The 27,886-nt window shown below is 35.0% G+C and overlaps 1 protein-coding gene across 31 annotated transcripts in view; it reads left to right on the top strand.

Moving 5' to 3' along the window:
• The window catches only part of LOC129283169 (anoctamin-4-like), a 78,123-nt gene that overhangs the window by 25,545 nt on the left and 24,692 nt on the right, over nt 1–27,886 (top strand). For 7 of the 31 annotated variants that reach the window (XM_064114856.1, XM_064114868.1, XM_064114875.1 and 4 more), the window contains 14 exons: nt 1,849–1,875; nt 4,160–4,258; nt 6,211–6,347; nt 8,436–8,490; nt 9,284–9,338; nt 10,265–10,377; nt 11,274–11,318; nt 14,732–14,796; nt 15,644–15,778; nt 16,325–16,421; nt 17,536–17,596; nt 18,178–18,260; nt 19,118–19,180; nt 22,791–22,865. In XM_064114856.1, the coding sequence (XP_063970926.1) occupies nt 1,849–1,875; nt 4,160–4,258; nt 6,211–6,347; nt 8,436–8,490; nt 9,284–9,338; nt 10,265–10,377; nt 11,274–11,318; nt 14,732–14,796; nt 15,644–15,778; nt 16,325–16,421; nt 17,536–17,596; nt 18,178–18,260; nt 19,118–19,180; nt 22,791–22,865 (1,110 nt within the window). Of the gene's footprint in view, nt 1–1,848; nt 1,876–4,159; nt 4,259–6,210; nt 6,348–8,435; nt 8,491–9,283; nt 9,339–10,264; nt 10,378–11,273; nt 11,319–14,731; nt 14,797–15,643; nt 15,779–16,324; nt 16,422–17,535; nt 17,597–18,177; nt 18,261–19,117; nt 19,181–22,521; nt 22,597–22,790; nt 22,866–24,556; nt 24,632–27,886 lie in introns of all 31 variants that reach the window. The other 24 variants (XM_064114883.1, XM_064114877.1, XM_064114869.1 and 21 more) reach the window with 9 other exon arrangements.

The following is a 27,886-nucleotide window of genomic DNA, read 5'->3' as shown; positions in this document are numbered from 1 at the left end:
CATGTATTATTTATTATTAATTATAGTTATACATGTAGTTATTATATATTCATAAATTCCTCATTTAAATAGAAAAAACCCAGAGATTCAATAATTGTTATCATACTCTGAACTAAATTTAATTTAATTACAGTTTAAAGTTCAGTCCTTCAATTTTCACCAGGAGAAACCATTTTGATGTCATAGTAAATTTCTTATTGTGGCCTAGACGATTTCTTCTGAAAACTCATATGTGTATTTAAATTAATTGATTTATTATCATTTAATGCAAAAGTTTGTTAGCCCCCCATTAGAAAAAAAAATTGTGACAGTATTGAATTTTAAGATACGATGATATATATTTTCGTCCATGAAGATTGCAAGAATAAGGAAAAAGAGCATGATATTTATGATTCGTGATCAGCTAGTGTTCCCCTGAAGTTTTTTCTTTGAAGGGCAAACAAATTTTATACCAAAAAGCTGTCAATGGTCAAGTGTGGCTAAATAAACACACTTTAAAAATAATCATTAGGAAAACACCCACTATTGTGACGATGGATCGACTTGATTAATGTTTTGATATACATGTACAATAGAAAGAATGCTTCAAATTATGAATCCTTCGATCATACAGCACATGCATGCATGAACACATTGCTTTATTAGATATTTTGCTTTGATTTTACCTTGCTTTTGAATTTGGACAATAAAGAATGACTACACTAGTTATAGCCCTTTCGTTGCATTGATTATTAGTTTGAAATCATTTTAGTCGAGGTACGATGCATGTAGATAGTTGAATTAGATTACATCATCAAGAAGTGGATGCGAAGCAGGAGTTTAAATTTTTTTGTTTGGGGTTTCTTCTGCCCGATTACATGTGGTGCTTTTTCTTGAATTTCCCCACATACCCTTCTTGTTGAGCATGGAGCCCCATAAATTCTCATTCTCAATTTCACGAAAAGCTTTGCTTCTAATAATTACTTTCTATTCACTGATTTAGACATGTTTTACAATTCATTATGCTGAAGCCATAACAAATTGTTTCGAGTTTCATTTTTCTAATTTGTTTATTTTTTCTCAATAATACAAGAGAAAAATCATGTTTTTTTTTAAGCTATTTATTTTCTTTAAATTCCACTCGATGCTTGATCTTGATGATTACTTTCTATTCACTGATTTAGACATGTTTTACAATTCATTATGCTGAAGCCATAACAAATTATGTTTCGAGTTTCATTTTTCTAATTTGTTAATTTTTTTCAATGATACAAGAGAAAAATCATGTTTAAAAAAAAAATAAAGCTATGTATTTTCTTTAAATTCCACTTGATGCTTGATCTTGATGATTGGTTGCTGCTTGTTTGCTCAATACTTCTATTATCTTATGTTTGTTATAAACCATTACATGTTTATTGCATGAGTGCTTTTTATAAACAAATGAAACATAATTATTCATGTTTGATTCTTAACCTTTTTTTCTTGATCTCAACCTTTTTATCTTAATTTCTTTCTCATCTACTCCATTTCGGTCCATCTTTTTATTTCTCTATCACCGCATCTGGCACCCTTTTTCCTCTTCCGATGCTATTACATGCACGACACTCTGACCCCACCCTTCCTATAAAAAATGACCTCCATCAAAAATTCTTCCCTCAAACTCTTCCCCCACTCAATTCCCACAACTTCCCCATTCCAATATCTCCCCCCCCCCGCCACCCTCTTTGCTTGATTGGCGTTGCATTCTCAAAACGTAACCCACACACACACCGAACTGACAACCCGTGTGCTCTATTAACTTCCACATGCCATGTGCCACGCCCCCTTTCTTTGACGTGTATTGGTTGTCGTGGTAACGTCGGCATGCAGGGGCCGGAGCCGAACCCAGAAGACCCAGTGAGTATAGTTGTATGGTGAAGTATATGGGTCACACACAAAAAAGAAAAGAAACGTACATGTACCAATCCCAGTCCAAACCGGTTCCACCCCCACTGTAACAAATACTCCCGTGGGTGAAGGTTTACTTTCTATATATTTTATAATTCATAATTATTTGGAGTTAAAGGTTATCATGATTTGTGAAGGGGGTATATATTCATTTGAGTTTTACATATTTTTGGTTATTTGGCAATAATGTGTACTACATGAACGTGTGTTCTATGCAAGCAGTATCAGGTGCATATTGGTATTGGAAATTAATAACTATTCCGATATTAAACCCCTAATCAGTAAGTGATATTTGGAGGAACAATAACAAACATTTTTTTTGGACCAAGTTATTCATTTTAAAATACGAAACTCTATTTAATTACAAAAAGTAAAAGCCCCTTTGCACAGCTCTGTGACAGTCATTCGAGGCAATAGATACATTTCTTGAAAAAAATCTGAACAACATTTTCTTGTTTTGAAAATGATATATTCAGTTGACTTACACTAGTCTACAGTTTATGTTCTTGTTGAAATAAAATTTAATGCTTACGTTGCAGAATAAAATCTCTTTTGATTGAAGCGAATTTCAGTTGCTTCTTTAATAACAAATTAAAAGCTTCAGTGCTAACGAGACATATATATCAACAGTTTGCTGCGTTTATTTCAGCTTAAAACTAACCCCTTTTATCTTGATGATAAATACTAACGGCTTTGACTCACATTACATTTTCCTTTATAACAACAGGATTTTATTCATACAAATAACGAAAATGTTTTATTTTGCAGACATGATACAACCATTCATATCTATGCATGCCATGATACATACTCATTTACAGAATAGAAGTTTTGGGGTTTTTAAGAATCATTTGCAATGTTATGTATTATACAATACAGTATCTCCAACAAGTTGTGTGCATATCTATATTTGATGTTTGTGTATTGAAGAGGATTTAAAAAAGATTGATATTTCCCTAAGCTTTATCAAATTATTCCAGATACGTACAGAAAAAAATGGGAACCTTATCATCTTGAAGCTGATAGAGAGACTTATGGATTCTTAATATGTTTCATTTTTTCCTAATAATGAATTAACCCTAAGTTGAACGGGTAGAGGGGCAATAAATTCTCGATCTTCATATTTAAATCCCAATATGGGTGACAGTGAGACGGCTTTAATATCATAAGTGCCGGTATTTATTATTGCTCATTTCAAAAGAAATATTAATGTGAAGTTGGGAGTGGATTAAGGTTAATTAATGGCAAAGGGAATATAATATATAGACTCGGGATTTTAAAATACCTGTCCCTGTTTCTACATGTATGTACAGTGTATTGCATGCAAGAATGTTGTGCCGGAAACTTTGTAAAAATTCAAGTATAAACCCTTGTTATGATCCCTCTCTATTGGTGTACGTCCCTTTTCATAACTTTAAAGCATTTGCAGTGAATTGTTCGATAGATCTATCTAAATTTACCTCTGGGATGCACGGAAGTAGTGACATTAAAGTACAGTTATATCTACATGTAGATTGATACTAGTTAAGAATTGTATCCTAGGAGGCGCATCCTTTCCCTCGTGCACTTTTCAGTGTATTCATGTAGCAGGCAGAAAGTGGGAAGGGAGAAGAGGGAATATGTGGTACAAAGTAATTGCAAAAAAAACCATAACCAGTGACAATGTTTTCTTTTTTTTTGGGGGGGGAAGGGGCAAGGACTCCACTCAAGAGCAATCTATTAGAAAAAAAAGAAAAGCTGATTTTATCATGAAAATCAAAGAAAATGAGGAACCTACATTTAGTGTAAATTTTTTATTACTTTAAAATGTACACCAGCTTAATGAGTATTTGGACACGCCCTTTGATTAAAGATGAAGAAGGGGGGGGGGACTTGTAATGACTTTTATATAGGTTGTGATACACATGGGGCAGGTTAGAGTATAATTCCTTTAAAGTATGGTTGTAAAAAGTAAAAAAAAAAAATTATCACTTAAGCAGGATTTGATATCCTTACACATGTAACACAGGTTGTTAAAAAGAGGAAAAACATTTTTTTTCGGGGGGGGGGGGGTGGGATTAACTTTATTGGTTATGGTATCGATGGGGCACTAATTAAAGGCCCTGATTTCAATAAAATAAAGTAAACGCCATTCATACTGGATGAACCGTTAGCTGATGGGAAGCTAGGATATCTAGTATTCGGTCTGAAAGGATTGTTCTTCATTTGTCTTGGGTTGGATTTTCTTCCGCAGGAATCCCACGACAACCGCACCTTCTTCGTGAAGGTCCACGCTCCATGGGACCTGATGACTCGCTATGCTGAGGAACTCAAGATCAAGATGCCCATCGAGGTATTTAGAAGAGACTTGCAAATAATTAATGAATAACATGGAATTCATTCCTGGAATCCAGAGGAAAAGATCAGCAGAATCACTCAAAAACAGAAAGTCTCTAAAATCTTATTTTCAAAATTATTTCGGTTAGGCAGGCTCGTTTGATAAAAGCACCCACTCATGAAGCATGAGTACATTTATGATGAACCATGTGATTCCTTTATTACTCCTTTAATTTTTTTCCATCTGTTCTTCAAAATAGTCACAATAGATTGGTGATGGCACTTTGTTATAAAAAAAGGAATTGTACATTTTTTTGGGTTAAATCGAATAAAGGGAACTGGAAAATTAAGTACTTTAATAGCTCTATTTACAGGTAGTATTAATAATATTATCATTATTATTTTGTTAAATCAAATGAAAGGGAAAATGAAAGTAAAGTACTCAAACTGGCAATAAGACATATAGGGTGTTGCAAGAAAATTGATTGCAAATATTTTCTTGCAACACCCCCATAGTGACATTAAGATTGAATCAAAACAAGTAGATCAAATTGTTAGTACTGACTGAACGATGTACAGTTAGCCTTTTAAAGTACTTAACCATCTGGCCATTACACTGAATGGTATTTGAATACTCTAAAGAGGATCATACATTATAAAACTTTCATACCATCACTTTATATTTATAAAGTGTAAAGAGATGAGGTTATATACATGACTGGTTTCTGAGTTGATCGACCTTGTCAGCTTTTCAGTGAGGTTTCAGTGGTTAAGTAAAAAAGACATTTACATGTATACTCTATGTATAGTCAGATTTTTTTATATGCCCTCATGACAATTGCCATTTTAGCAATATTCCTGGTAGTCATTGACTATACATATTTAAACCACAATGGAGTGAAGTAACATGAAACCGTCAGGCCTCTTGTCAGATTCTTAATGGGAGTGACAGTTACATATACATAGGCCAAGTATATGTATATAAATGCATGCAGTGATGATGATAAAAGATTTCACAATGATTGGGTAGTGATACGTACGTGTAGTGATACAAGCCGAGTATGATGAAGATGATTAATGATGAAAATAATAGTAGTCATGATATTGAGGATGGGTGATGGTGATGTGTTTGATGATGATGATGATAATGGTGATGATGATGATTGTTATTGTGATAATGATGATGATGGTGGTGGTGGTGATGATGGTGATAGTGATGGTGATGATGGTGGTGATAATGTTGATGGTAATGATAATGATGATCATGGTGATGATAAAGTTGAAAAGGAGGAGGAGGAGGATGATGATGATGATAAATATATTGGTGATGATGATATGATGGTGAAGATAGTAATGGTTGTTGTAGTGATGATGATAATGGTGATAATGTTGATGGTGGTGGTGATGATGATGATGAAGATGATGATGATGATGATGATGATGGTGGTGATAATGTTGATGGTGATGATGATGTTGAATGTAGTACTGGTGATTGTGATGATGATGATGGTGGTGATAATATTGATGAGGATGATGGTGATGATGATGGTGGTGATGATGGTGATAGTGATGATGACAATGATGATGATGATGATAATGATGGTGGTGGTGGTGATAGTAATGATGATAATGATGATGGTGATGATAATGATGATGATGTTGATGATGAAGATGATGGTGAAGATAGTAGTAGTGATGGTGATGATAGTGGTGATAATTTTGGTGGTGGTGATGAGAATGATGATGATGGTGATGATAGTGGTGATGAGGAAGATGTTGATTGTGGTTATGATTACGATAATAATGGTCATGGTGGTAAAGTCGACGATGATGGTGACGGTAATCATATTAATGATGTTGATGTTGGTGGTAGAATTGATGGTTACAATTTTACTGACAGTGATGATCAAGATTAATTCAATTATTATTATACACATCCAACAAACTTTGCATTGTTAATTTCCATAGGAAAACAACATGGAAGAACCTGTGAATGTATTCAACTGCATTGACAAGCTCTGGACTCCTTTTGAGCTGAGTGATGATTATGTCAAGCCAGAGCCAGATGTCTTCACTGCCCCATTCATCAGGGACAGAGAAAATGAGTGAGATCTTTGTTTTATTTATAATGATAATAATAACGCAGTTCTTGTATAGCACATATCCCATTATGTCATAACGTCCCTATGCTCTTCCAAAGGACATGGATATTATTACCCTGGCTTTAGCCCAGCAGCCTTTAACAGCGCGGTGGCAATTAAAGGAATAAGTTCCATCCAGGTACCGGGGGGGGGGGGGGGGGGTCAATGCTAAAAAGCCCCATCCTGGACTAGATAGGGTTAAAGAGGGCAAGAGGGAAAATGTATGCAACTGCATACAAGTTTTGAACTCCATTCAAAATCCTTTTTTTTTCATAAAAATGTGAAAATCAAAACTAATATGTGAGTGATAATAACTGAACCCTAAAAGAGGATTACATACTAGTTTATTATGTATTTTAGCATGCAGTGTACATACATGAAACAAGAATAATTTCACGAATGAAAAAAATAGTATTTTTCACTTACTTTTGTTATAAGCTACTGAAATCCTTGCATCTGATTGGCTTAGAGCAATTTAGTCAGTGAAAATCTATGACTATTTTCTCCATGAAACACTCTTTAGCAGCAAAGGGATTTGACTTACATGTATGTGTAAGGGGGTGGATTGGGGGAAATTATTTCGGAAGTGAAGGGAAAAAGCTTGGATGCATGGAAGGAGAGATACACGCAAAAGGAAGTTCGGAGGAAGAGGTTGATAAGTTCGGTATACAGGGATAGTGAAAGGAAAAGGGGTAGGGTTTATGGGTTTATTATTAAAAGTGGAGGTAAACATTGAGAATCTGTAGGAGTGTTGATATTGAAAAAGGATGTGCAACCCAGGTGGGTTTTTCATACATGTAAAGCTGTTCGTAAGATATAAATGACTTTACGCACGACACAAATGACTTAACTCACGACTGGTGATCCTTTCTTGTGCTAAATGATACCCCTGTATAATATGACCTAAGAACATGTTCCAGTCGTGCGTAAAGTTGAGCGTAACTTTACGAACAGCTTTATGAAACTCCCACCCGGTTTTAAAATTTCAAAACAATATAGGAGAAAAGTTTTGAAATCTTGATCGTGTTGGTTTCGTACACAATCTCAACGTGTTTGCATAAATTTTTGAGGTCCCTTTCATTTGCTTTCAACACGACTTTCAAATGCCAACAGCTCCATTTCTTCATATTGATTTAGATGCAAATTATAGTGCGAACAAAACACGTACGCGTGCATTACATTTTCTCAATGTCAGTGAATACTCACAGTGCATGAATGTTTGATTTTGAAGAAGATTTCAATTTTGTTTGGGATGGCCTGGGGGGTGGTGCTATAATTTGTCAAGAGTTGACTACATTTTATGGTAGTGGAGGACATGTGAAGCAGTGCAGCTGGAGATGAAACATGAAACTATGTATTACATTGTTTACATGTTATTGTTAAAAGGTCAAGCTGATATAGAGATGTACATGTACTGTACTGCCCAACTTTGACAAAAGGAAGCAAGTGACACATCAGTCACATTTGAGTTATTGTTGTTTCTGAAACACCCTTTGTATGTTGCACGTTCAGGCAAAATTTGGGGAAGAAATGATCATGCTATGGAAAGATATTGAAGAAAATATGCTGTTAAATTGCATTGACGCCTCTGTAAATGACGAACACACATTGCTCATTTACAACAAATGATACTTTTGTAACTTGCTTCCTTTTGCCAAAGTATGGCAGTGTAGATGTACGTATGCATTACACTTTTATGTAAGTAGAATGTCACACTTATCTACATGAAAGGGTAGGTGTATGACTTGCAATATGGAAGATGACATGGCTGACTTATACTGATCATTACATAATGAAATCTATTATCGCGTCAAGTTTTTACATTTGAATGTTGTGGTCACACTTTTTCTTCACTGGGGTGATAAAACCATGATTTTAAAACTTTGACCTCCCCCCCCAAAAAAAATAAACTGAGAGCAGCTCAGAATAAGGTGTGTTTTAGAAATATGGCAATGATTTCAACCTCATTTAGTCTGACAACATAGATCTGTAAGTATGTTGTTTTAAAAGTATTAATGGTTTGCCTCTTTTTCTTTTGGTTTTAATTCACAGATTTATCATGCACAGCAGGGAAACGTTCTTTCCCAACAACATCCGCAACAGAGTGGTAAGATTTCCAAGTCTGATATCATAAAGGCAAAGTTCAACCCACCCCAACAAAGAGATGATCTGAATTAAAGGACAAAAGTCAAACAAACCTGACAATTTCTTTGAAATTAGAATGTTGTCCATTTTAATGTTTTTTTTTAATCAAGGAGAAAAGCACTTGTTTGGCTACTTATTGTTGTAGGAATGAATTGACTAGCAGTGGTAGCTGATAAGTTTTAATCATTCAAGTGGGCCTATATCATAACAGAGCTGCCAACCAGTATTTTTTTGGCATATTTAGTACGTGTTTGCAACCAAAATACGACAGTATGTTTTTTCTTTAAAATATACGATTAAAAATAAGGGGGAAAAAAATTATCCTTTTTTTTTTTAAAACAAAATCAATATTTATTGAGAAAAATCATCTCTATATGTCTCTATTTAAAAAAACTTTCACAAACATTAATATGGTTATTGGATTATTTATGTAATTTCAGGTAACCTTTTTTAATCATTTTATTAAAACCAGGATGAGATATGCACATGTTTCAATTTTTTTGGAAAATAAATTTTTTCATCACAGAATACAGTTTTTCATTCCCAGAGGTTGGCAGGTCTGTCATAAGACTACACTGCTTTAAATGTCGCATTATGGGTCGGGAAACGGGCCACATTGAGAAGTTGAGGAATTGAGGTAGTGCCTTACACGATTGCTTAGTTCATATTGACTTTAAATACTTAGAACAAAAGGTACTTATGTTGATGGAACATATCTTCTTTTTCTCTCTCTCTTTTTCTCCTGTCTTCATCAGGTTTATGAGATCTTAGAGAGGATGCGCTACGATCCAAATGACCCATCAAAGTTTGGTGAGTATTGATGTACTTCTTGAAGTGGCACGGCAAAACCCTCTCATTATTAACCCATGTAATAGAGGTAAAGTGGTAGAGGTGTTGTGGCACAGTGGATAAGTCTTCAGACTTTGAACCACAAGGTCCAGAGTTCAAATCCCACCGCAGCACTGACATCCTTTGGCAAGGCGTTTATCTACATTTGCCACTCTCCACTCAGGTGTAATGGTTACCTGGTAGGAACAAATTCCTTGAATGCTTGAGTGTCCGATCAGGATAACCGTGGTAAAGCCGTGGTAATGCCGGGCTAATAGTATGCAGCGCTTAGAAACATTTTATCAAGCGCCATATAAATGTTGCATATTATTATTAAAGTACTTCTTTTAGGAGACACATTTCCAGTTTCTCTTTATTAAATCTTCAAGAGTTGCAATGACACATGGAATATGATAAAAAGAGAAAACATGACCATTCTGTATGTAGGTATTGACCACTTGATTGCTAATGGATCCTACTACAGAGCTGCCAACCAGTACGTTTTAGCCGTATTTAGTACGTTTTTGCAACCAAAATACGGCAGTACGTTTTTTCTTTGAAAAATACGTTTTTTGTAAAAAAAAAAAAAATTGTAATTTATTGAGAAAAATAATCTCTATATGTCTCTATTTCATAAAATGTACACAAATATGGTTATTAGATCAATGTAATTTCAGGTTTTAATGTTTGGTTTTTTCATCTGCAAGAGCAGTGCGCATTTTAGCTTGCATGCAGCTTGAGCGCCGCGATGAGCGAGTGCGCCAAGCATTTTATTATGAAATACACTTTTTTGGGGAAAAATACATTATTTTTAATCACAGAATACAGTTTTTCATTCCCAGAGGTTGGCAGGTCTGCTACTATGCCGTGTATGTGTTCAAAGACTTGACCATTCATTCTCTATGTAGGTATTGACCACTTGATCGCTAACGGATCCTACTACGCTGCCTATCCACTCCATGAGGGCAACTACAAGAGCGAGCATTCCTTACTGACCCATGGGGCACAGAACGATAGGCATGTGAGTACCTGGGAAAAATCAATTTTCATAAAAAAGAAGAAAGAGAGAAGTGATACAAAAATCCATCAAATGAAAAAGTTCTGAAAGTTTTTGAAGTCTCAACTTGAAATGGTGATCCTCAAACCTCTTCTCTCCATCATCATGGTTGATGCTTTGTTATTTTATTTTTTACATCTGTATGATGTTTGTCATGGGTATTAAAAGGAATGTGAATCGGTTCTTAAAAGATCTGGGTCCCGTAACACAAAGGTTAGCGATTAATTGTACGCTTGATTTACTCGATCGATTGTACATTGCAGTCAATGGAATCAATTGTAGAAAAATGTTCTACGATCATTGCTATTAAAGCTTTGTGTTACGGGTACCTGATCGTAATGTGTCCATGTGGCATATTCCCTTGAGTATGTAATTTGAATGTGATTGAGAATGCACCCCCCCCCTGCCTTCCCCCCCTCCCCTACCCCATTCCCCTCCCCCATCCCCTTAGCAGCATTACAGATGGAAAGGAATGGCAAGGGTAGATTTGGTTTATTTGGATGTATTAGATAACCCCCCCTTCCCCTCGAATTCACCATGACTGGTGTTTTTGGATCTTATTTTCTTCGGAGCAAATACATCAAATTGTGTAGAATTAAAAATGCTATAAAATGACATTTGAGACAAGGGAATCGAAATACGATATCTCCTTTTACAGCAACTGCATCTTTTCTATTTCCCTGAACATGCATTCTCATACTAGGTAAAAGAAATAAAAGTTGTCAGTGTTAAACTGTTCAATTTTCCTCATGAATTCATCACAAATGCTCTACTTTTCCATTTGATGTAGAATGTTGTTTTGAATGTGTTGAATAATATCTATTTTGTGGCTCGAATTCATACCTTCATTAAAAAAAAAGCAAAATGAGCAGCTGCCAGTTTGGGCTCGACCCAATTTTAGAAATGTAAGTATTTGACCTTTATATGCATGCGGACGGATTAATGCCAGTGGATCTACATGCTCATGGTTTAATACACGAACACTCTAAACTCAACTGACTCAACTACAATTATGATTTTCTTGTTAATAGTTTCATTTAACGACCATTCCCGACCCGCCACCCCAAAACCAACAATAAGTTGTCCAAAATGAATTTTGAGATTTTATCAAGCTTGAAAAAGCATACCCTTATACATGTCAAAATTAATCAACAGAAATCCTCACAACTTCGTCATTGAGTGGAATTCAGTGAAAGTTTCAAAGAATAACAAGGTTTGAAATTTCGGGTTCACCCAAGCACGAGATGTGCACACTTTACAATCTCTGTCAAGCTTCTAAGAAGTCTAAAGTAAAGGATTTAAAGGAGCTCTTTCATATAACTTTACAACTTTACAAATTTGGACATTCTTAAAGACAAGAATTATTCTTTCAAGTATGCTAATTGTCACTTTTGAAGACAAAATTACTTTGCTGGCCATTTACAGATTCTTCGCTGGCGACTTATTGTTGGTTTTGAAGTCACGATTCACATTTACGTTCATACTGGATATTTTTTTTTTGAAAGCTCTCTTCAGTTTATTTTGTGGTTAAAATTGTAATGAGGCCATGTTTTAATAGATAACTGGTTTTCGATAGCTAGTGTATTTTGAAATGCCTATCAAAATTTGGAGATTTAAAAAAAAAACATTTCATTACATTAAACACTCTGCCAGTCAAATAAACTTTATGGGTTGAGTGAATATCATTTACAATAATATAAAAAGGAAACATATAAATGCCATTTTCTATGATAATGTGAACCTTGTGTGGTTTGTACATATCTTCATTTTTTCTATAAATTTGAAGAAAACAACACATTGGTCATTATACTACAATAAAGTTTACAGTCAGAACAAGTTCATCCAAACTTCAAATACAGCCGGAGAAATTTAACAAGTCGACCCGGTTGAAAGAGGACCCTTTGAAAAATGGGAATATTATATCTTCCATTTCATTTTATGATTTTTATGATTTTCTTTTTTTCCCACTTTGTAATCCAAACTATTGCATGCTATTAACAAAATACATCTGATAATACACAGAAAGGATTTTAATCAGGGACATTTGTTGGTGAAATATTCAGGTTTGATTTGGATATCTGTATTTAGAACACTTGGGTGTGTCATCGGCATAGAAATTAATTTGATTTCTAGAGAATTTGTTTAATTTATGTTTACTTCATTACAGTGTGTGTTTCCCTGTAGGGCTGGATGTTGGTAATTCCACACAAGAAAAATGGTCAAATGAATGCATCGTAAAAAAATATTGATAATGCTAGAATACTTAAATTCCTGGATTTAATCATAAATCCGAAATTGTGTCACGATATTCAGAATTTTTATAGTGCATGTTTTATTTTTGAAAACACCATTCTGTGAAAGTGACCCAATTTACTGAGTGTACATACTAGAAAATGACATAAAAATCATTTAAAAAATGATATGTAATATAGTACATTTCCGCAATATTTATGTAATACATAGTTCTTAAACATACAGCTCAGATTGCACCACAGCGTATCTAGCAATCCAGAGCTTGACCTGGCCAAAAGGGTCAGGTGCTACTATGCACACATAATTTGACGTCACTGCAAATCGATCCTCCCTATCTTATGTCCAGAAGTTGGCATCTCTACAGCATACATGTATATGATTAATCATACATTGTATTAACTCATATGATAACAATCGTCTTCTCAACTACCATTATGAGATAAGAGAGTTTTGTGCATTTTTGGAAATTGCAAGCATAAATGCTCATATCATGGCTGAATAATCCTTTCTCTAATGGAAGCATTGTGAGTATGTTGTACAATGTCGGAACACGTTTCACAACTTAAGCATTCATCAACCATTCCTGTTCATTCAGGATGTGTAAGCACCATGCATTCAGCAACTCATTGATGATGAGCAACTATTAAAATCTCTATTATGATTATGCTAGAACACACATTTCCCCTAAACACCAGCATGCATGGTAGTAGATGTAGTAGTAATAGTAGTAGTAGTACAGTAGTATTAGAAGTACATTTACAGCGTAGTCGTAGTAGTAGTAGTAGTAGTGGTAGTAGTAGTAGTGGTACTTAGTAGTGGGAGAAGTGCATGTAATAGTGTCAGTAGTAGTACTAGCTAGTAGCAGTAACAGTAGTAGTCGTAGCATAGGAGTAAAAAGTAGAAGTAGTTGACCAAACAGTGCACTAGAGAGAGATTTTCAGTTTACAAATTGATAGCGTTTGAGGTTCGACCGTTCGAGCCCTTATGGTGTCTTTCGAATGGTGAATATTAAAGTCGGTCCCAAATGCAAATAATCACTACAAGACCTCAAGTACAAACACTCGGTATCCTCTTTCTATACTACGCTGCATGTTCCACGACCTTTCGGATCTTCTCTTTCCTTGTCTTGATTAGCAACAGCATGCCAATGGCTGCCCAAACTGCATTCGCTTTGAATGAGTTGATGATGAGGCTCTGAACAAGCTTCTATTTCTTCCTTTATAACTACATGTATCTCTTTTGACAGTTGGCATTATGAAATAAAGACCGTGCATAACGTATCTCATCATATTAGGATCCTTTCTGTCGCTATCAACTTTTGAGTATCATTTACTTGTACAAGTACATGCACCAATAGCAACCTGTGAAGAGCTCCTACAAGCAAGAGTCGTAAATTGGCAATCTTTGCGGAAATACATATACAAGTTTGTTGTTGCACATGAATGCAATAAACGATGAAACTATGGTATTGTATACAGTGTCCATACTATTGTTGAAAGTGGAAATTGTCACTGGTGTGTGTTTCATAAAGCTGTTTGTAAGCTACGAGCGACTTTATAAATGACCCTGTACCCTATTCTTGTGGTAAATGATATACACCAGATTTGCATACATGTAGGTGGTGATTTACTGCCTAAGAAAGGATCACCAGTCGTTTGTAAAGTCGCTTGTTACTTAATGTGAACAGCTCTATTAAACACTTACCAGGTTTCCAACCTTAGAGTTAAATGTATAGTGGTGCCCGAAAGTTAGTGAACCCCATCAGAAAAAGAAGTATTCAAGTTCTGCAATGTTTTAATGTAGATATTGAATTGTGAAGTCAGGTGATGAAAGATTGCATTTGAATCAATGAAGTTTGTTTCTCTGGACCTGCAGAACATTGTAGTGTTGTCTATAATTCAACACTCAGCATGAAGGAGTGCATTTTGCGGTGGGGTTCACTAACTTTTTAGCACAACTGTATGTGTGTAGATGTAAGAGTGTACAGGACCCACTAGATGGATGGGGCTTTAATAAAGTTGGCAGATGTTTTGATAATGCTATGTTTTGTATGATTTTTTTCTAGCTGCTGTATGAAGAATGGGCAAGGCCAGGAAGATGGTACAAGAAGCAACCTTTAGATCTTATCAGGTTTGTCAACATGCAATAAAACAGTTAAACCTGTCTATAGTGGCCACCTAGAAAACAAAAAAAATGTGGTACTTACTGGTGGATGGCTCCTATAGACTGGTTCTTATGCACATACATGCTCATTAAAACTGGTCTAAAGTGACCACCTGAGAGGAAAAAAAAGCTCCTTTATAAAGGAAGGTGGCTGCTGTAGACATCTTTTTTATACACATAATGTACACATGCGCGATGAAACTTGTTTTTATTGCCACCTATTAAGGTGAACAATTGTGACCTTTTTGAGTAAGTGGCTGCTATAGACAGGTTCTTACGATTTTAACCTTAAAAAGATAATTATGTATGGAAGGTGAAACAAATTATATGAGATAGAATTAATTTGCACTACCATTTCAGTTTATTGAGCTTTGGGAAATTATGGAATTTATTATCGTGTAATATATAATAATAGCAGGGACTGCAGGGCGAACAGTTTTCAGAACTGAAGTGGCTACCCTGGGCAAATACATGTATGCTGTTATTATTACATGTATTATTGTTATATTCTTGTTCTTGTCTTATGAAACATTTTGCGATTCAGCCTCTGGCTGCAAATAAATTGTTCAATAAACCATGGACGGTAATTCATGGAGGGCAGTTGACAGGTGCATTCAGTGTGAAGACAGGAGTTAGACAAGGGTGTCTCCTTTCACCCTTTCTCTTCTTTTTGGCCATTGACTGGATTATGAAGTCTTCCACCATTACCATTACCAAGCGCAATTGAGTTTGAAATTAGTGCACTAATACGCATTCTTCTCACATTAATGAACATTATAATTATACTCTTTGTTAATACTCTTTATGATTACAGGCGGTACTTTGGAGAGAAGATTGGTATCTACTTCTGTTGGTTGGGCTTCTACACCGAGATGTTGACGTGGGCTGGATTTGTTGGTCTGATTGTATTCCTCTATGGATGTATCTCCCTACCGAGCAGTACAGTGGTGTAAGTACTTTCATCTTTTCCTTTGGGATGTTGTCAAGTTTGCTTTTTCTTTCTTTCTTTTGCTTTGTTGCTCTTCTTCTTCTTCTTCCTCTTCCTCCTCCTCCTTCTCCTCTTCTTCCTCTTCTTCTTCTTTTCTTCTTTTTCTTCTTCTTCTTCTTCTCCTCCTTGTTCTTCTTCTCCTTCTCCTCATTTCCTCGTCTTCCCTCCATCTTTTCCTTCCTTCCTCTTCTTTTTCTTATGCTTCAATCCCAATCTCCATCCTCTTCATCTCCCTCTTATACTTGCCTCTTTTTGGTCTTTTGAATGATAGTGTTTTGTTCTATTTATCTGGTTTAATATAATAATATTATCCAGTTCTTGTATAGCGATTATCATATACCAGTCCACTTCCAAAGGGACTACAATGTTGTAATATTTAGCTTGGCAAGCTTTTCACAACGCACAAACATTGCAAGGAGCCAACTCTTGCCAGGTTCCCATTTACCTCATCAGGGTTGAGTGCATCACGATGTGGATTATTATCTGTTTCTATTTTTGCTATACTAGGAACGAGATCTGTGAAGGCACTGACATCATCATGTGTCCACTGTGTGATAAGAGATGTCCTTACTGGACGTTATCGGACAGTTGTTTCTACTCTAAGGTGAGAGAGAGTGTGATTCCATGGCCCATATTCGGAACGAAGGTTTACTTCAAACTCTTTTTTAAAGTTGTGGTTTAACTATGGATAGCCAATTGTTTTAGAACTCTCAAACGAGCAAGATACAAATTGACAGAACATTTGATTCAGCGCTCACTTCATTCATAACTGTTTGTGAATGATGAATAAAATAGTTCTCTTCACCAACAAAAGTTTGAAAAAGAACACAAAAGATATTGGAAGCATAAAATTTTAATAAGATTTTGTACATTTCGGATTCCAATGTTCTAGCTCAGAGTTGGACCATGGCTAAGTTAAACCTGACTTCAGCATTTGGGCCCATATATACATTATCGTCTACATCCGTTAGTCTTGAAATATGATTGTGAAGTGCTAGGTAACATATTTCCTAGAGTGGCTGTGCAGTCCAATTCTAGAGTTGCAGTCACTAGAGCAATTTGTACAGATGAAGGATGATGGTGCTAAGACAGTTCCATGACATTTGCTCCGGTGACAATTGCTCCTCAGCAAATTCCACTCAGTAGTGTAATCACCATCTTCAGTCCTGGATTTAACATTATACCCTACCCTAAACCTAACATAACCCTATTGCAACCCTAACCCTAACATAACCCTATTGCAACCCTAACCCTATATCTTAGATGAAATAAAGCCTGGAGCAATTGTCGTGTCACCACTGAGAAAGATGCTGCCCTCTCTTTCGTCCTAGCCCTTTGGTCTGCCAGTTTAATTTGTACAACACCTACTTTAGCTTGTTGTACGCGAGCAAATGAGAGGCTGAATATCAAACATTTGTACTGTTGCACACACAACGTACCATCCAAAATTTAATATACCATTGGTGAAAGAGATGCTCTATTCCACTCTGAGCATCCTTATTTCACCTTATGTGAAATCTCACTCCATCGCACTCATGCCTATTCGCTATTTGTACACAAGCTGATAATTTCACCTCTACCCTAAAAGAGACCTGTGTCACGATCGGCTATCCATAGATCAACCAAAAACACTAGACCATAGTTTCAATTGTGCTGTTATGATTATGAATTTTAGAATCACTAGAATTTCATTTTTTTCTTAAAATCTCTCTTTACAGCTGACGTACCTGTTTGATAATGAAGCGACAGTCTTCTTTGCTTGTTTCATGTCCCTCTGGGGTGAGTATATTGAACCTATAGAGCCTTCACGGGGTTTCAAGATTAATCTGCTTTTGATCCACAAATTGGCAATTGTTAATTTTCTTCATATTTTCTTTACATTTTCATACTTTTATGGAAATGATATGAGTCAAAATGAATAAAAGAATAAGTTTAAGAAAATGTTGCCAATTAGCATTTTATTGTTGGTTTTGTTTCCTTTGTCAATTCAGAGTGTGTAATATAGGTAAAATCAATCTGTTTTTGATCCCCGAATTCGCAGCAATCGTTAAGTTTGTATTCATTGTAGTAATTCTCCTACCCTGAAAAGAAAATATAGATATTGACATGAGTCAAAATGAAAAAGAAAGCAAATATTAAGAAATTGCCAATTTGCAGTTTATTAGTGATTTTGTCAAATTGTGTTGCCAATTTAGAGTGTGTAATAAATCGCTTGATAAGTTTTAATGCTAGTCGAAATAAAAAGTTTGAGTTAGCCAATACTTTATATTCATTGAAATCAATTCATGCAAAGTATTTTGATTGGGAATGTATTTTTTTTGTTTTTTTTTTTTGTTAGCTATGTTTGTTGTTTTTTGCAGCTACCATGTTCTGTGAATTCTGGAAAAGAAGACAGAACACGATTGACTATGACTGGGACTTGTTTGGCTTTGAAGAACAAGAGGTATGCTATAATCAGAACCAGCGGGTGTTACATAAAATAGATATACTTGATATTTACAACTGATCATAACCTTTTGTACATGGTTTACTATAGACTTCAAGTTATGTTTGATTGATGAATTGATTATATCTTGTATGTCAAGGGAAGCTAGTTTTTAAAGTCAAAGTTCATAATAATAATAATAATAATAGTCAGTTTCTGTATAGCGCATAAAACATTATGAATAACGTCTCTATGCGCTTCCAAAGGACTTGGATATTATTATCCCGGCTGTAGTTCAAGCAGCCTTTCCAGCGCTCGGCATTTCAAGGAATAAATTCCTGCCAGGTACCCATTCACCTCACCTGGGTTGAGTGGAGCACAATATGGATAAATTTCTTGCTGAAGGAAACTATGCCATTGCTGGGATTTGAACCCACGACCCTCTGTTTCAAAGTCCGGATACTAATCCACTGGGCCACAACGCTTCACAATTTGTTAATTTGTTTCTTTTCTTATTTAAGTGTTTATTGAAAGTTAGTTTCTATCTTACCAGTGGCGTATTAAAAGAAAAAAATGTGTGGAACAGAACATTGTGTATCAGGAAAATTTACTGGATTGTCGCAAATAAAGTTACCCTATGAAAGTTGTGGTGGAATACATGTAGAACATAATTAACTAATTTTTATGTAAAATTACTATTACATGTAGGGCTTACAGTTGATTTTGGAATATATGCTTGATTTGGCAATGGGTGCAAGTTTCTTGCAATGCCACATAAGATGTTTGCAATTAAATCAATGCTAGAATTTCTTTTAATTTTCATAATCATTTGAAACCAAAAAAATATGCTACAAGAATATTTTCCCTCTTTTTAGGAGAACATTCGTCCTGAGTTTGAGGCCAAGGCACCAGACCGAAGAGTCAGTCCCATCACCAACGTAAGTTATTCAAATCATGTTTTCCTCCTATTTTCTTAACAGTTTGACCTCGCAGTAATATGTTAACTAACAATGTGAAAAATTGAATACTTCAGATGTCCACTTTCTCAACAGACAACTGTTCCAAAAAGAGTCTTAAAAATTATTGTCCCAAACAAATTACTTTATATTCTTGATATATGAAATTATATAAAGAAGTACAATTCATTTTGGCATGAATAAGTTATGACCAAACTTTTATTTTTGGAGAATTTTAAAAAATAATGATTTACTTCACTTAAATGAATAAAAAGATATTAATGAAAATTGAAGATTCCTTTCATAATTTATATTGGAAGTAAATTCTGCAAAACAGATACTGATAGTGCCATATTTAGGGAAGTAATTTTGAATATGTAACCTTTGATGTGAATTTGATTATTCATATTACTCTGCCAGATGTTTGAGTTTATATCAATTATTTATGACAATGCATGGGCTCTGTTCCATTGAAGTTGTTATCAATGACATTGTAAAATACACTGCTTTAAGATAAAAAAATCCTTGTCCATGATTTCCTGAGAGCAAGGTTCTCATCGAACATCTAATTACTGTTATGGAAACATGTTTTGTGGAACAGGGTTCATTTAAACACTGCTTTTTCTTTGTAGTGCTTGTTTCCAGATCATTTTGATGTTCTTTCACTTTATATTTCTGAGATTTTTTCCATTTATAATAAACATCTAGTGTGTTCATTGATGCCTCCTGTTTGATAATTGTGTAAAGCCTTCCTCACACTGACTGATTGATTGTTGCAACTGGATTTTGATATAAAATGCAAAAACATGGGATATGGAGTTTCTAATTGTAAACGTGGTCCAAAATGGTCTTCTTTATATAGATATCAAATACATGTATGTTTTCAATTTTTAGCTTTGAAGTTGGAGAGGGGGCCGAACTGAGTCCCAGTTGCAGGCCAGCTGTGATTGGTGTGAACTCACTGCGATTTTGGCACCTTTTGGCCATTGTCTACAACTTGACTGGCCATGGCACTCTGCAATCTCGATATTCATATTCATTCAGGATATAAATTCAAAATAATTTTCCTTTCAAACTTTGTTTGGAACATCCTACCATAATTTCTTTCAAAAATCCAGTCGCAACCAATCACACAGTTTGAGACAGGTTTGATATTGCCTCTGCTATTGATGCCATGCACATTTCCCCCCCAAAAAAAATATAATGCAACAATCATCATCTTGATTGTCTTCTTTTATACTGACCAGTTATTCTCCACTCCCTGTATGCAGAGGTGCCAAGAAACCCTCGTTTGAAAGCCGAAGAGATGGAAAGCAGAAACAACTTTGAAATCAAGGATCTCCTGTCCTGTCATCTTGTTCTTTTGTGTGTCTCTCCATGTTTGCCATTAAAAGTTTGTTTCTCTTTTCAGATTGTCAGAGGTTGGACAAAGGAACTTCTACCTCACGGTCCCGTTTCATAAAGACTTGTTATAATAACAAATGTTCGAATTCTATAACAAATCTACTAGCAGCCAATCAGATTGAAGGATTTCAGTATCTTACATGTATATCTGCGATTGTGAATGTGTTATTATAACAAGTTTTATGAAATGAATGAGTCTAAGTATGGAATACCAACTGCCAATTAATGATTGCTGATTTATATACAAGATCATTTCCAAGCCAACTTATTTTCATTTGCTTCTTGTGCACTATTGTACAAGCGGTCCATTAAATATCCCCTTTTCCACCCGAATCTTGTAGAATCATGAGTCGTACATCAAACCGAGAAAGAGGTTCCCCCGTGTCTGGGCCTCAGTGCTGTCTGTCGTTTTCCTGGTGAGGAGATTTCGGAAAGGACCGTGAAAATGTCTCCACTTTTTAACATTTCTTTGATGTGAACTAATATTATTTGCTTGATGCTTCTCAGGTTGATGCATTGTCGTCACTGGCTCGTGGATCGTGACCACACACCTTTCAAGTATTCTTAAAACTTGGGGAGCAATTCATGAAACAGTGAATTTCACTCACTACTGTTATAAGCTACCAAAATCCTTGCATCTGATTGGCTCAGAGCAAATGTGTATTTGAAAAACACTGACTATTTCTTCCATGAAACAGTTCCCAGGTTTGCTATTTCAGTTTTGTTTTTTTAATGTAACTTATCGTCCAAATTAAAATGCATTCCGGTAGAACGGGAGTCTTTGGATTTTCCACATTTGAATATAGACCCAAACCAAGCAGCTATCCATTCTGACAAGAACAACTGTGCAATGTTTCATAAAGACTTACTATTGCGGCTTTTCCAATGGTTAAACTTGAATGAATAGACCTTCCATAAGTTGAATATTCACAAAATTTTATACGATTTTGCAAACGAAATTGTCATGTACCTTTTCTATTAAATCAAATTTCTCCTGAGTCAAACAGGTTTCTGTTGTCCCAAAAGATTCAAAGGCAAACTTACCTGTACAATGAAATGCCTAATTTTTATTGGCAGCTGAGCCATAATGGCAAAGCTTTGAAAGACCTCTAGTAAACTATCCCCAGAAAGGCCTAATTGAGGCATTTTTGGTCATATTATGAATGGGTAAAAAATAATATCTTTATCATAAATTGCTTGATTTTTTTTTTGGTGTTGGATAAGAAGAATGGATTCTCATCTAGGCATGAATAATCAACATTTCTTTGTTTGCAGGCATCCTGACTGAAATGCACAATATTGGTGTTGATGATTTAAAACTAATCAAGAATTTAATATGCATTTTATATCAGGTTCACTTGAAAGCAAATATCTACCTGGTGATTGGTTTATCTCCAAATATATGTTGGCAGGATCATGAATATTCATTATGTCTATATCACATTATGTCCTGTGGTTAAATTGTTTTCTTGTTAAAATGCATACATGTATGTCCAATGTACATTTCAATGTGTGTTTTTGGATACATGAATATTCATTGATTCGTTTGAGAATATTCATGATGTATCCCACCGCTGCCAACAAAAGTGAACAGCCATACATGATGCTCGTGAATATTCAATTTATTTGTAATATTCAACATGTATCCCACTGTTGCTGCCAGTTGGTGAACAGACATGCAGGATACTCATTAGTATTTGTCAATTTATTTGTGGTATTCATCTGGTATCCCACCGCTGCCACCAAACGGTGGACAACCAAACATGATACTCATGAATATTCATAGATTGTGATTTGTTATTTGTTATGTGCATTCATGGTTCATGCTCACGTTTTCTTGATCATGTCACCTTTGTTTCTTAACATACATGTACGCTGTTTGACCGCATGACGTGTGAATTGATTTATGGCGCCCTCAGCTCACCGAGCCTTACATGAAGTTCTCGAAAAAGTTCCCAAGATTCTCGGCATCGGTTGCATCCATTTTCTTCATGGTGAGACTTGACAAGAATTCAACAAGAATTCAACATGAAAAACAATAACAAAGAAAGCCCCGAAATGCCAAATGTAGTTGCTATCCCAATGCGATGATTGTATCATTGCATTACTAGATAGCATCATGTTCATATCATACATAACTTTTGTGCATGTATTTCTCCATTGTTGTGCATCTGATAATTCTGTGTAGCTCCCAGAGCCGTACATGAAGTTCTACCGTCGCTTCCCACGCTTTATGACGTCCATCACTACAATTGCGTTTATGGTGAGAGATTACGAACCGGTGCTTCCCGACAGCACACGGCAAATCCTTCTACCTTACAAACCCTGTTTTATGTTCAGTTGTGTCGCCTGGAACCCTCAAAGTGTATCTTCTACTCAACTAACCTTTGCAAATGCTTGCATATTTCACCTTCATCTACTTATTCGAGTGACTCTGACACTACTTTGTTTGCATCTTATCTGATTGCTATAATCTAACATTGGATTGGGTTTTGACTTCAAATGTATATATCACGTAACTTTTCTTTGAGCTGCGTACTATCCTGCAATCTCTTGTATGTACACGCATATAACACTTACAAACAATAGATGGCTAACAGTATCTTTTCCTACTGTTCTTGTAAATTTATTCCCATTTATTTACCTTTTTGTTTCTTCACTCACTTATAATTTTCTTTTTGACCTACCATGCATGTTATCATTTTTATTTTATCCTGATTCTAACCTGGGATTATGAAATTACACACTATATCCTGCCATTTTTTCCACTATTCTTTCCTCTTCCACAGTGAATTTGATGAATCAGTTTGATTTTGTTCAGTCCTCTATGTAAATTGGTTTGTTTGGGGATCAGTCACTTGGTGTCTTTTGCACTAATTCTTAATTTGATCTTTTTTTATTCTTTCTCCCTTCTTTCCAAAATTCACTCACTATGTGACATTACACTCTGTCTCGTGTGGTTCTGTCAAAATCGTATTTGATCATTTATGTCTGATCATACTCCTTAACAATATTGATTTTTTTTTTTTATCGGGCCGGGACAAATGTACTTCTATATATATTTCATTCCCCCCTTGAACATTGCTAAACTGATACAAATAAAAATATCTTCTAACTGCATTTCTTGCTAATATTGAAATAAAATCTCTGTTGGTACGTCCATCCAATTATTAATTTTATGCCATTAAAAAAAAAATTTATGTATATTGGAAACTTATATGCAAATTCATAAAATTCTTAATCATTAAAAATCATTCTTACTGAAACAAAAATTGGGATTCATGTTATTACAATATTCACTCCGCATACACATGCAAATATCCAAATTAAATAACTGCGTATAAACTGTATTTGGTAAATGAAATTGTACTCAATGAATTAAAATTGTATTATAAAACTCAAAATTGTGTTTTATTTAATATCAAATTGGGATTGGTGTCATTCATTCATTCATCATGCATTGTGACTTCCATTAACACCCTCAATCTCAAATGTGTGTGATCCATGCCATTGATAATGCACCTCACAAAAACCACCCATGCATGTGGCAACTAAAACTTTGGATTCTGGATGACCTTTGGCCCATGGATGACCCCACGGCGTGACCTCTATTAACCCTTGTGCGACCTGGTCAACTAACTTTACACCCTGGTGCACGTGCATGATGATGGCTTCCCCATGAGTTCTGGTAACACCCACACAATTTTCTCTCTTGTTAATTACTCATCTGCTGGGTTTTTTTCTTGGATAACAAACATGACCCCTCGGTGACCTCTAATCCGACCTCATCCTGACCCCTGACACTGTATGTAATTACGGTGTCCCTTAATCCTGCTAACATCCACACAATCTTTTCTTGTTAATTACATATCTGCTGGGTTTTTCTTGGATAACAAACATAACCCCTCTCTTAACCTTCCATCTGACCTCTGTTTTGACCCTTGACCCCTGTAGAGGGAGGAGCCATTTGTTCCCCTGAGAGTGCGATTTCCCCGCATCATAGGGGGTCTAGCGATTATCCTATTCATGGTAGGGTGAAATAATTATGTTACTTAAAGCCATACAAGATACTAACTGCCCTTTCACACAGTAAAAAATCGTAATTTGAATGATGATTCCAGTGAAAAATGAGGTTAATGGCGAATATTTAGCACGTGTAAAACCAAACTAGAATCATGAATTCAATGTTAATCACAACCATGAATTCAAATTCTATCCCAGATGTGAATTCCAGTTAAGTTTCACTCAAATTACGGTACAAAATTTCTGTGTGAAAGGTCCGATGATTCTATAGATGAATTGCAATCATCATTACAATGATGATTCAAGATTCACGTGTGAAAAGGCCCCTAGAGACTGCCACATAGAAATTCTGTTAGCGCTAACACAGCATGAACAGTATTAAGCTCAGTCACTTTTTTCGGATTGAAATGTCAAACGTTGATCAAAGATGTAAACAATGCATTGTTGTGACATCAGCATTGCTATGACATTATTGTAACAGGGCCTCTATTAATGCATTGTTAGCACTACCAACGTTTCTGTGTGACCTCCACAGTTATATACACTGTACAGTGTGTCCCAGAAAAAAGGAAACCTGGATTCCCACATCTTTTTCTTCAAAGGCAAATTAATCCTGATATTTCATTCACATCATCATACATGTACAATTCAATTATTCCTCTACATTTTGATACCTAATTAAGTGACAAACACTTCACGCATTAATGAGCAATACAAGTTTGAAATTTTAATGTCAAAATGAGATGGCGCAATAAAATTGCACAAGATTGGTTTGTTATTCGCCGTTTGGCTCGTGAGCATTTCCTTTGTATTCTTTATCAAGTTTTTCTCACTGATATCTAATAAGTGATTTGCTAAGCTGTTGGTCTCAAATTAAAGATGAGACTCCACTCTTTACCATAAGTATCAAATTCATAGTAAAAACATGTTTGATAATTGTGAAATATATCTCTGAAAACAGGTTTCCTTTTTTGTGAGACGCATTGTATAGTGCCATTAGATGCACGTTTTAATTCATTTTGTGATTGATGTGATTGCCCAACTTGAACCTACAATAAGTCAGCCAACATGAATTTGTAATTTTGACATAGTTTGAAAAGTCTTTTAATGATTAAAATAATGACAGAATTAATCAATTAAAACCCATACCATACATATTCTTCTATCCTGTGTTTCTTCTTTCAGAGGAGATTGAAAAAAAAAGTAAACCTTTCAGTTCGTAATTTTCAAAATTTTGATTTTTTTAAAAATTCAAATAACTATTTTGGCTTAATACAAAGCAACTTACTCGTTTATTGTTGGTTTGAAGTTGGGTAGGACATGATTACTGAATGCATTGAGAGATTTCAAGCTTGGTGTTGACCAAATGGTGTTGGCTTAGTTTTTATTTCAGCACAGCACCAAACTTGAATTGGAAGCAGGTGTTGGTGTTTAGCTTCATGAATCAATGATGTGCACAGCACCAAACCTGTTTGAAAGCCGGTCTTGGTGTTGAGCTACATGTACATGAATCAATAATGTGCATAGCGCCAAACTAGAATTGGAATCTGGTTTTGGTGTTTATAGCAGCATGTATAATTAATGTGATATTATGTATCATATTTTGTTTAAACCTTTCATTAAATGCCAAATCCGGCACAAACACCAAACTTGAACTCACCCAGTATGAATATTATAAATTTAGCAATATTTGTGACCATTAATTTTCACATACACTCACATGTATTATGCGCTAAGAAATGGGACAAGTGCAAATTTTGAACTACATGTATCAAAACATCATTTTCTCACCCTTTTTTAATTTAAAGGTAAATGCTTTTTTTTTAAAGTGGGCTTGATGACAACAATAATCTGTTGCAAATGAAAGGAATGAAAGAAAAACAAAAGATTGGTGTATTATTAGCTTATACATGTATTAAATCACTTTATTTTGTTCTATTGTTATTGAAAATGGGTAGGTGGTATTGATATTAAAACTATGAGGTGGATATTGCATTAATAGAATTTATATTTGAAATATGTTATAACTAAATCCCTTAACACAATGATATAGCCAAATCTCGGGAGAATATTGTTTCCATTAAAACAGAACATATGACATTTTTATCCAAATTGGTTTCAATATAAGAGCGTTAAAAAAGTTTAACAAATCTGAATTATTGAATTGACAAGATTACTTGAAAAGTTCAACACCTGTGTTTTCCATCATGTACAATTTCCAGATTTCTTATTTCTTTTGCGAAATATATGGAGTATTCCACAGTCTTCCATTATGTCAATAAAACAAAATCACATAATAAATTAATGAAAATAAAACCTATAACTCTCATTTTGCCATTCATTTGTATAGATAGCACTTTTGCCAAATTCTGTTCTCTGTCCTCACTTTTCATTGAAATTAATGTAAATTAGTGATCAGGATCAGTGTTTTTTGAAGATTTTGTGTGGACTAAACATGAATATATATATATTTTTTAAATTATTTGCTGTACTGATCTTTGTATAATAATATACTATATCTCTTTTAATATAACTATATGTAAATCACATTCGTTCTCATAGATTTTGTTTTCAAGTTTTCAATCTTGTATGGCTCTTTAACAGTTATTCAGTGTAGATGTACGTTGCTAATCTTTATTGTATAGAAGAGTATTATTGACTGTCTAATCAAATTGAATGAATCTTTATAGAGAGATTCCATCAACCATTCGTAAACATATACCTGGTGAATTTCCATCCAGAAATGATATAAGAATTTAAGCATGTTTGGCATTTCAGAAAGTTCAAATCCTCTACAATAAAGCATTTTTCTTCAAGTACATGGACATAATAATTTGAAAGGGACAACAAAATATCACAAAAGAAGCCTCTGCTCCCCCCCCCCCCCTCAAGAAAAAAAAAAGACATTTAAACAAATGCTTGTTCGAGTTTGTCAATAATGTAATGTACAAACTCTGTTCATAAATTTTCCCCAAATCTTTTAAGCACCCCCCCAAAAAACCTCTTGAGCAATATCTACATTTCCATGTGTACAGTATGCCAGTGTATAATCTGTAGTACATGTATGTGTATTGCATATCTGTAGACATACATGTACAGAAGCAGAAGCTTATTAGGTATTGGAAGTGCTAGGTGTTTGCGGATGGTTGATGTCTTCTGTCCTCTCTGAATAAATGTTTTCTATATGTGTATCTAGTTACTGGTATATTCACCCCCTGTGTTCATTTTCTTGGGGACGGGGGCATTCCATACTCATCGATG

This window comes from Lytechinus pictus, unplaced genomic scaffold (genome assembly GCF_037042905.1).
Source record: "Lytechinus pictus isolate F3 Inbred unplaced genomic scaffold, Lp3.0 scaffold_20, whole genome shotgun sequence".
Taxonomy (NCBI): domain Eukaryota; kingdom Metazoa; phylum Echinodermata; class Echinoidea; order Temnopleuroida; family Toxopneustidae; genus Lytechinus; species Lytechinus pictus.
Note: the sequence above shows the minus strand (reverse complement) of the source record. Positions and strands in the feature narration are given on the sequence as shown.